We start from the raw sequence: 11,606 nt of genomic DNA on the forward strand, positions 1-11,606 counted from the left end.
TCAGCCTAAGGCATCTCACATCAGGCTACAGCTTGTGATTCAATTGCCAATGGAAAACCTCATCAGTGAAAAAAAGTCGTAGCGTTTGTATACTTGGGTCAAAACACCATGAAGCATGGAAAGTTGCGCAAGCGGCTGCGCTCGAAGAGGCGCGGTGAAGCGTAGCAGCTAGGATCGTGTAAGGATCCTTGTTACCGCCACCCACCTCTGCAGTTCGACATGGTCCCACCACGGTTCCAACCGCTGTCTCCACCGCTTCGAGCGCATCCGCTTGCGCAACTGTCCGTGCTTCATGTCGTTTTGACCCGACTATAGGCTCTGTAAGCTCCTACTGCTGCTGTAGGGACCTCAACTCAACCACACCGTGATGCAGGTGTGCTCGTGCACCAACGCACATATTTAGAGGCGAACACGGTAATCAGATGGTGAACATGATTCACGCATCACAGAACGTCAAGATGCTATTCTCCGATACTATGAGGGGACAGTTCAGTAAGGAAGTCTTGCCCGCTGTTGTGTATGTAGGCACCAAAGTGGGAAGTTCACATCGACTCAGGTGTGCGCTAAACTTTCATCTCCTCCAAAATCAACTCGGCGAGAACCACTACTTCAAGTACTGGATGGTTGGTCACCGCTACATTACCCTAGACCGTACGGTGATAGGGCGAATCGTGAAGCTCATGAGATGAGCCGCCCAAGTGCTTTTCGTGCAATGATTTCTGAATGTTGCATGTTTCAAGATCATCAGACGTTGCACAAAGACAAGACGGCTTATAGGACTACAAGGTAGAAGGTCACAGGCGCTATGCCGGAACGCCAGATTCAGTTTCAAAAATTGTTCAAGGACTCGGTGCTAAAGATGGATACTTAACGATTTTACTTAGTAAAAAAAGAATTTTGCGAAAAAAAAGAGAATAAGTGCTTGGTAAATTCGTTGGTTGCTACAGATTCGTCATCCGATAAGAGTAGTGTTGAACTAGGAAACTTACCCGATCCAGTTTCTTCTAGGTGGAGCGAGGCCTCTTATGCCCGATATATGCATATTTTCTATCGAGGAGAATTGATAATAGTGTGTTCGTACTGCTAGTTAATGGCTAGTTTCTGAATTGCTATTTTTCCAGAAAGCATGTGAGAATGATATGCTAATGAAATGCTGTGATAAAGGATGGGATTCAAGAGCATTATTCCGTAACTAAAGCCAAGCGCGATGGACAAAGCACAACAGCTATCTAGAAAGTTGTTAGTGGAGAAGCGGAGGTTCTCTAACAGTTAGAGAACGAGCTTGTTTCGGATCCCCATACTAATTAAGTTTTCTATGCCGTTACGGGGTGTAAGAAATATGTTGAAACTAAGTTCCAAGTTTGAACATCTTTGAATCTTGGTATTGTAGAATTTGATTGTGTACTACTTTTTAAAACTTAAAGACAACTGGCTGCTATTTCTCAATGTCCAGGTTCATTTGCGTAGGGGAAATTGGAGAACAAAATGGTATCGAAAACCAAGTTGTAAGATCATTCTGATTCAATACCAATCGGCGCACCTCTGCAGATCCAAAAAGTCAGTCATTGAAAATACGTTTAAGACAGCTGCAGCAGTTCCATCTGAGGCTCAATGGCGCATTGCCTCCGTAAACATGGCTAACCATATTACTCAGTTCAATGGGTACCCAGCAAAGGTTTCTCATTCAAATCGGAGCCGTGCAACTGTGCGGCGGTGGGAGAACAAACAACAAAGATCCCCTTCAGTCTTCCTTTTATTTTATTATGACATAAGTAATGTAGTGCAGGCAAGCTCACGACAGCTAGGTCTGCGAGACTCAGTCAGAGTAGTGAACATACCACCTGCAAACCTGAAGCAACAGCTAGTCTGCAACCGTGCTTATGACAGACTTTGTGAGACACCTAACTGCATCGTTTATCCGAATGAGGGTGATTGCGTCGTATCGGGTGTTATCTATCTAATCACCTGTCAATTATGTGGGGCTGAGTACATTGGCGAAACAGGAAGACCACTATATACCCATCAAGGAGCACCTAAACGGACTCGTAAAATCGAAAACATCAACCCCTTTAGGTGCTCATCGCAGAGAGTGTCATGACAACAACCCTTTCAAGATAGCTGTCATGATCTTGGAACGCGAATCAGACGTTTTGGCGCGAAAAACATTGGAAGCATTTTATATCGCCAAAAGTCCAATGCATCGCTGTGACCAACGAGGTGGCGCTATGTCAAGACTCCGCCTCTGACCCAGTGGGTTTCCCCCGCCTCTGACCCCGTGGGTTTTGACCCCACATCCCACAAGATATAACTTAGCAAACAGATTTTTCAAAGACAAAGTCTTTGAAAAATCTGTTTGCTAAGTTATATCTTGTGGGATGGGAGGGATTTGAGAGTAGTTACTGCATGTCTTTGATTTCTCAGGCTCTGAAGAAGGCGACGACGCCGAAACGTTAGCCAGAATAAAGATCAATAACAATCTTGTTTCTGCTCGAAAAGTAGTACACAATATGTTGAAACTGTTCATAAACACAAAATTTGAGAAGGAAAACAATCGCCGATTTTGAGGTGCTAAATCTTTCAGTTTTCCAAAGGCAACCATGCTCCAGTTTCTTCCATTACTGCTTTTAACTCAGGAATCAAGGAACATGGAAGACATTTCTCAGTGGCTAACCCGCATATTTCAAACGAGGCTTTGTTTTTGCCGCAGGAAGTAGACTCATGAGTACCTGCTCTTATGGACACCTCCTGGAGAGATGCATTCTGTGCGCGAGTCGAGTGCGAGAGCACGCAAAAAAGTTTTGATTTAGTGAACTGCCGCGACTGTAGCCATGGATCTCCATTTAGTCCACTGAAGAGCTGTTGAAAAGTTCGAAATAAGTGTGCAGCATGGCAGTATGAACAATTATAGAAGTAAAAAATAAGAAAATTACTTCCGCTTCCGAAGAAAGTATTCTAGGCGTGTAAAGGTTTAGATATTTTTGTTTTAGAGTGCCCGCGTGGCAAAAGCTTTGCGCAAAAGAGACAAATTCCGTTGTCTTTGGTTTGCATAAGTTAAACTTCCCATTGTCTTCAATTTGAGCCACTTGACAAGCAATCGCTTCGTATTGCTCCATAGCCAGCAAATCGATGCTTCTAAATACGACCGTAGAACACGTAGTTTGAAAATCCATCGCTTTCTTGTATGCTCCTGCGAGGGATTTTTTCGCACCTTATTAGGCTGCGCCGGGTTATCAACGACAAAAGCAGTCACCGACGAACTAAATGTAAGTAATAAACTATGTAATAATAATCAATTAAATATTTTTTGAAGGCGACAAGAGAGTTCAAATAAGAAGTCAAACGTGCACAAAAGTTAGATAAAAGTAATATAAATTCACTGGCGTATCAATCCACTCCGGGATGCGCCAACGCGTTTTACCGCAATTCGTAATTGTTGAGGTTCCGGAGTGTGTGTTGGCCAGTACAATGCCGTACAAGGCAAGCCGATGATCAAGTCAGTGTTTTTAACCTCCCAGACAGGTCTGGTACCAATTTATCGACTCCGGCGGGATGGAAGGCTTGGTTTGCACTAGGACGGTTTCGAAACCTCGACCGTGTGGCTACAATGGACTTTTAACCGACTGCGCCACACCCACCCTGTAGAAAAGTTAAAATGATCTCAACTTCAAGTATCTTAACTTAATTTTAATTCGAAATAATCCGTACTTCTCTAGTATAGTACTACTCGAGGTTCATACGCTGCAATCTTCTTAAGACCAGTAAGCACACTTTCCACTGTGGTAAGTTGCGAATTCCATTTGTAGTGCTACACAAATGTAACAGAAACAAAAAGAATTAGCTGGATACACAGATGGGGTAGCGCCATTACTGATCCGTTTTAACTAGGCGCAACCGTCAAGGATACGCTGTGACACAAGGCTGATTCATAGCTCAATGTAGATTTTCATTAGAGATTAACCTTTCTAACTTAACCTTCGGTGATGTGAGTTAGGAGTGGTTCCAAACACGATTCATATCGCAGTATTTCACGAAATGGCGTTTCAAAAAAAAACACTTTTAGGCAACCACGAGCATCGCCGCAGTTGCTGCTTTCGCAATAACTTCCACGTGTTCTGGGACAGCTAAGCTTTTCCTCTGTAACTCACACCAGTTGTACCTCTGTTCTGCAATGTTCATGGCTGCGCTGTTATAATTTGTGTCGTGAAACACCCCTTTTTTGCTAGCGAAAGGCCGAAAATTTTAATTCAATCGTTATTTTTTTTAATTTCTTCTACATACAAATTGTACTGAACCTCTCACTAGTTAATTATAATTGCACAAAAGTTCTTGTGTTTATTGTATAGTTCTTCTAAGTTACGTCTGAATTTGGGTCCTACGGATTTATAGGTACAACATGTTCGTGACTTTTTTTTTTCTCAGAATCCCCCAGAATATCTCATTTTTGCTTAATTGACGTCCAACAACGTGGCGAAACTATTTTCTTTTAAACTATTTTTGAGAGACCTTTTTTTAAACCTGATTTTGTGTTTTCTTCCTCATGCTCATTTGTGTAGGTTTTTCTCAATGAGTTAATTTTCATCGTGAATTCCTAATTTATTTGTCAGAGTTGAGGTTTTGCTGCTAACAGCGTTAAGCTTACAGGTGAATCTTCTTCAAAGGCATCAAATGAATGAAAGGCATCAAATCGAATCTGGGGGTGAGGGGAGGCGGGTTCCAGGTGGGTTATACCTATACAGGGTCGTAGATAATCAGGAGGTTAGAGTGATTCCGTCCATTTACTCCTAACTGCCGTAAAAAAAAACGCCCCACAAGATGCGGCTTCGAGCATTTTCGGGGCGCGATTTTCTACAAATAGTCAGCTTTGTGCATGCGCCGCATCTTCTGGGCCGTTTCTTACGGCAATTAGGAAAAAATGAACGGAATCACCCTCCTCCCCACAATCTACGACCCCGTATAGGTATAATCCACCTGAAACCAGTACCACTCCAGATCCGTGGGGTCATGCCTTTAATCATAGTCTAAGGTTCCAAATTCCACATCCAAAGAGAGTTCACACATATCTAAAAAGGGATTTGTCGAATATTGGCATCAAAGACAAATCCTTGGATTTGTCCAGTAGTAGACAGTGTTCGAGACGTCGTTTATAAGCATAATGGAGAAAACGCGAAATGCTTTGCAGATTTGGATATTAGGTGGACCAGGAGCGCCCGACTGGCTTATTCATGCGACAAAGCAACGCTATGCTCCTTTTCGAGAGATGAAATGAAAATGCGTAAAGCAGCTTTCCTCATTCATATGTATATACGAGTAGGAAAAGGTATAGTCGGGTCAAAACGATATGAAATACAGTGCAATTACATAGGCGCTAGCGATTGAAGCGGCGCGGGATCGCGGTGGGACCATCGTTAACTGCAGCGAAGGATGGTGCAAGCGAGGGTTTCACCACGATCCTAACCGCCACGCTCCACCGCACCGCTACAACCGCAGCTGCTTACGCAAGTGCGCCAGTGTTTCATTTCGTTTTGAATAAAGGATAAAGTGTCTAGCGTTAATCAATCCGCTTGGGATGTGCCTCCACGTTCACTTCAATTCAGAAACGAGCGAGGCTTACGGACGTGTGACTGGCCTATGTAATGACTTTCGGGGGCTAGCCCGTCCTCGTTGTGTGCAGTCAGTGTTTTTATCCTCCCAGACAAGTCTGGCACCAATTTATCGACCTTGGGAGTATGAAAGGCTTGGTGAGCACTAGGGCGGATTCCAACCTTTGATCGACCGTGCAGGCAACGGAACCTCTAACCGACTGCGCTACACGCACCCCATCTGATTCCTGTTTAATTCCTCTTAAGGACTGCGTTCCTCATTTCGTATTGACCCTGCTATAATTCTATACTTTGTGGGGCAGTTAAATAACTGATCCAATTCTTATGCTGCTTCTTTCTTCTCTTGCTCTTCTCTTGCTTTCCATACTGTCAGTTTTAAGGTTTCCTCATTAAAGGCATCACCCATGAACCGGGGGTAGTGCGGATTTCATGTGGATTATGCCTATACCGAGTTGTATATTATGGGGAGGAGGGTGATTCCGTCCATTTTTTCCTAATCGCCGTAAAAAAACGGCCCGGAAGATACGGCTTCGAGCGACCCGGCGCGCTATTTTCTACAAGGAGTTCGATAGGAGCGCGCCAGCCTTGTGCATGCGCCGCATCTTCCGGGCAGTTTTTTACGGCAATTAGGAAGAAATGGACGGAATCACCCCCATCTACTAATAATCTGTTCTCACCCACCTCTCCATAATCTACGATCACGTATACGAATACTCCACCTGAAATCCGTACCACCTCGGATACGTGGGGTGATGCCTTTAAGTGAAGGGATCAGTCTGGAGGCACTGACCCATCTGGTTTTGGATTTGTGGAGAATAGTCGTTCTGGTTGCGATATTTGCGATCCACGTGTGTCCTGGGCACTCCGTACTACTGGAGAAGATTTTTCATGATGGGAGGAAAATTGGAACACTTTCTTTCATGTAATGAACATAGTATTTGTAATTTGTATATATATATTATATTTGTTGCATAATACATAGTATTTCCAACACATGTATATTGTACTAAATTTCCAAAAGAGGAAGTCTTTTTTGCATAAATAGGGTGTAGATGTGTATATCTGTTAGTTCAAAATGAATTAGTCATATAAATATAGTAAGTTGTTTACTAATCAAAACTCTCATTACGCATAATAATAATATGAAAGTATTTCCTAATTAGTTGTGTTCAATCCGATTTCTTTGATAAGACCATGGTTCTCTAAGCAGTCGTTTAAGAATGCAGTGAATGCTGTAAAGATTTTCGTTGCGTATTTACTCACTCTGCATTTTTTCTTGAAATTGAGGAGTTTGATAGTTTGAGAGGTTTTTGAACTTCAGATTTACGTCCCTTCTTTTTGTTCGTGAAGGTTTATCAAATGGTTAGGGATCTGTCGCCACAAAGGTGACATGACATGCAATTATCGAGTGGATGCGGTCGTTTGGTTATGTCAACGCGTCAATCCGCTTGGGATGCGGCTTTGTAATAGCGTTGAGGTCTTGGAACGCGTGTTGGCCTGTACAATGGCTTGCAGGGTCAGCCTAAGATCAAGTCAGTGTTTTTATCCTCCCACACAAGTCTGACACCAATTTATCGACCCCGAAGAGATGAAAGGCTTCGTTGGCAATGGGGCGGTTTCGAACCATCTACCATGCACACTTCTTACCGACTTCGCCACACCCGGCGCTATTGTTATTGATCATGTCAGGTTTCGGTAAAAAATACTTTAGAATTAAGATTTAGTGAAGGAATACATTTGTTACTGTAACCTGTATTTTCTAATACCTGTAATTTATTAGTGGAAATATCGGTATTGCTGTGATAGCGTTACAAAGCCATACATAATGAACGAAATTGGCAACACATAGTTGTAGTCTGAGATATCGGCTGTTTGGGACATAATCCGAATACGGCCAATTAATTTTCCTCCTAAAAACCATCAAAATTTCAATTTCGTTTGATATTTTCGGCATACTAAATAAAAATGAGCGTGAGTCATGTGATTTGTGGGAACGTGTTTCGGTAAATGTTGCTGGCACGATTTGTTTCTCTACTTGAATGATTTTGATGTCCAATTGAAGGAAGTAATTGAGGGGAGACAATAAGCTTTTTTTTACTTCTGCCTCATTGAGTAGGCGTTTTTGTTCAAAAGTGTTGTGGACGTTGGCAGTAATAACAATACTAAAAAGTGACCGCAATTTTCAAAGATTCATCCTTCACCTCTTTCCCTCTCTCAATTTTTTAAAAATTAATTTTGGATCAAAAATCACAGTGCTAATCCAATTTTCACAATTTTTCAGAAAAGTTCGAACAAGAATGTTCTCTGGATTTGTGTTGTTTTTTTTTTCGTTGACAGACAGCTACGTCTTTCGACTAATGAAATTCACTAAATTCTTTCTCCTTTTAGAAAAACCGCTCTCGGCTGCATTCCATGTGAATAATTCACGCTCCCTTAAGCATTGATGGTTTTGCTAGTTTATGTGGAAAATTGCTAACAGCATCGCTCATTTTGTGCAGCCCACTACATGATGAGTTAAAAAAAATAATAGAAAAGTAAAGAAGAAGAAAGAAACTGACTAGAATGATTCACCTGAGAGCTCTATTTGCTTTGCAGAGGAATAGTACACCATATCCATTAATTGAAGTCAATTCTCTCGTATTCTCTCCAGTTATTCGTATAGGCGTTGGGTTTTCGTTGGATGCCATTGATTGCTAACAACCCCTTTCCATGCTAGTCTTCCTCGATTCACACCTACATACTATGTGCATTTTCTGCGAGCGGATATTCGCCTTGACATTTTTTTTCTCGTTCGCGCAAATTTCAATTAATTTAACTTCACCTTACTAATTGTTCTAACACTTTTTTCCTATTTTTTTGAAAAACAAAACAAACGCTTTTCTCGACATGATATGAAAAGATGTGGTATGATATGTATGGTAATGTAATATAATTATAAAATTCCAGATGAATTTTTTTGACGACTTTGTTCTCGTACGGTTCGTGACAAATTTCGCAGCACAGCTATTCATTCACGGTTGATTTATTTGCAACACTAATGAAATTCTCTTATCGAGTGATATGACAGACAAAGAAAGTTTCTTGCTTCTTTTTCATGTAAAACGTTTTTCATCATCGATACTGTGAAAACTTCATAAATCGTGTGCAGTCACCGAAATGTACACATCTTAAGGAACTGGAATGCTCAACTCATATTTGCTTCCTCATTGTTTTGATCCACTTATGTTTGACCTAAGAATCGAATCGGTAATCATCTCGTTGTTTTCGTGGTCGTTTGTCAGTTTTTTCCCCCAATCCTTATTTATTTGCAACTCTTACCGTAATGCGTCTTTGTCATTATACTTGGGAGCAAATACTTTTTAAAAACAATTCGTTCCATTGTAACACTAGTGAAGAATAGCGGACCCAGCACTGAGTGGAAAAGAGCACGTCCGCCATGATTTCGGTGTGGAATGTATTTATTTCATTCATTAATATCAAGTGCAAACACATAGCGAAAAATATAATCTTTCTAACACTATCCCAAAGTTTCCTCGTCCTTATATTTTCCGAAGGTCGAAAAATGAAATCCCGATGAAAACCAGCTGGAGCGAATGGGTTCTGCATAGTTAGAGGTACAAGACAACTTCTCCCATGTCTTCACCTCCGAGTGATTTAATTTGGTCATAAAACTATTTTCTTTTTTCGTAGCATTGCGGCAAGAAATGAAGCTCAAGAGTCACGTTTTCAGCATCAGAAACGACGGTTCGACTTCTTTTTCCAAAATTTTGCAGCACTTATTTTTATTATTTTTTTTGGACGGCTATAGCGCACTGGGTAAGAGGTTCGACTGCAATATGTACGTTTTCGATGGTTCGGAAAAGGATTAAACCTAACCAGGCGCTTCATCCTTCCGGCATCAGTAAATTGGACCAGACTGGGAGGACGTAAACACTGTCTTGACACATTGTCTAGTCCTCGCAAGTCATTGTAAAGTCGAATGCGCGTTCATAAACATCAAATAGTTCTGAATTTAAATCAAACGGGTCGGAGCATCCAAAAAGGATTGATCAACGTTGCACACTTTATCCTTTACTTTTTATTATCCTTTCTTATCCCCATTTTCATTTATTAACTTTTAATAAAGACAGAGAAGATAGTATCGCATACCATCTAGGACCTTCTCAATTATGAACATTATCCGTTCGGGTCCTGTTTCTTCGTGGACCGTTTCCGCTCCGCTTTCGTTGCTGTTCCTCTGGCTGTTCTCACTTACAAATTTGACTTATGGATTATGTATAAGTTTTTTCCACCTTTGCCTTCATACAATGAAAGCACACTCATCGAATCAACCCTTCCCGAATAGGTGCGAAAAAAAGGTTAAGTTTTTTTTTTCTTTTGAAAATACCTAAACGTGACCTCGCTACAACTGAAATGTTCATGCGAAGTAGCAACGAATTATTTAAATTATTCAAAAGTTTGGGTTACCATGAGTTCTCGAACGAATCTATCAAATATCAAAAGAAGCATAAATAGCATATCAAACGCGAAGAACAAGGCGAAAGGTCGTCAGAGCAGGTCTCTCTTGTAATTCCTTGGATTCGGCACTACCTGACTCCACAGAGGATCATTGCGTTGCGTATTTCTTACATTCAAAGGTATCACTCCACGAATCTGATGTGGTACGGACTTCAGGTGGAATATTTGTATACGGGATAGTAGATTATGGAGAGGGGGGTGATTCCGTCCATTTCTTCCTAATTGCCATAAAAACGGCCCAGAAGATACGGCTTCGGGCGTTCTGGCGCACTATTTTCTACAAGGAGTTCGACTGGAGCGCGCCAGCCTTGTGCGGCGCCGCATCTTCCTGGCCGCTTTTTTAGGCAGTTAGGAAGAATCCGTATATGAATACTTCACCTGAAATCCGTACCACCTAGATTCGTGGGGTGATGCCTTTAATAGTACACTTTTTCATCCAAAATTCATTTCATAAAAAATGAAGGTGTTATCGACTAAATTAATTGGGGTCCAATACATATTTTAAATAACTACAGTGAATGTAAGTAGCAGTTGAGCAGCGCTTCCTTTGGAGGGCGCATGGACAAAATAAGGCAATACGAAACTAGTCGCATTCTTAGAGCTTCAGTAAGATTCCTTTGATAAAATCAAAATTATCGTCGTGGTATTTTTCTCATCGTTTCATGTTCACCTCCGATATTAATGATTTCTTTAAGTGGAATTAATGTTGCGTCCTGGATTTTAGGATTTAGGATTTCCCAAAAAATATGTATGTGCAGGGCATCATCACCTCTAAAAAAAGTCTCGCGTCAACAACATGTTGACAAATTAATTCTGACAGTAAATTATGTACATAATGGGATCTTTTGTCTATCATCAACAATAATCCATTGAATCATTCAGATAAATAGATACTGGCAGGTTTTGTTGATAAAACACTTCATACGAAACACTTCATCATTCAGTCATCTTTTGCGTACTAGCTCTTTCCCTTATTTCGCTGAGTTATCCACAAATTGGAAGTTTGGAATGTTTCTTCTTTTGTTCCTAAATCTTTTTTCTTTTCTTGTTTCTTTGTTCTTTTCTTTGTTTTGTTTCTTTTTCCTTTGTTTTGTTTGAAAAGGTTTTTTCTAAAAAAAGTGATATTTCTGTGTAGAGCTGACGTGATCGGTATTGATGAAATAAGAAACAGAATAAGCTGATCAGGATGCACATGTTCGACCCAGCTCAGCTCATGGTGCTTCCGGCCTCCTCTTTCTCTGAATTTTTCTCTCAGCACAACGGCTATTGTTGTGAGGTTGCTCTGCTACTCAACACTTACGTATGTAGGTAACACTCTCAAGCTAATTTTTGCAAGTAGACCCAACTTTTTGTGTCCCCTGAGGATTTATTGCACAGTGCTGCTCTACGTGAAATTTTATGTTATTTTGAGTCCTCAAAATACCATATCCTAGCTAAATGAAAATTCCATTAGGCCTTTAATCAGTGGCGCTAATCTGTTTATGTACT

General features: G+C 41.0%; 1 protein-coding gene across 1 annotated transcript; it reads left to right on the forward strand.

Annotated features, from left to right (window-relative positions):
• Positions 1-422: 422 nt before the first annotated feature.
• RB195_000781 (uncharacterized protein) lies at positions 423-2,246 on the forward strand (the record flags this gene model as incomplete). The annotated part of the gene is made up of 6 exons (XM_064197293.1): positions 423-556; positions 649-786; positions 1,454-1,505; positions 1,583-1,675; positions 1,787-1,928; positions 2,074-2,246. The coding sequence occupies 6 exons, from the start codon at positions 423-425 to the stop codon at positions 2,244-2,246; spliced, it is 732 nt and encodes a 243-aa protein (XP_064053174.1).
• Positions 2,247-11,606: the final 9,360 nt, after the last annotated feature.

This window comes from Necator americanus, chromosome IV (assembly GCF_031761385.1).
Source record: "Necator americanus strain Aroian chromosome IV, whole genome shotgun sequence".
NCBI lineage: Eukaryota > Metazoa > Nematoda > Chromadorea > Rhabditida > Ancylostomatidae > Necator > Necator americanus.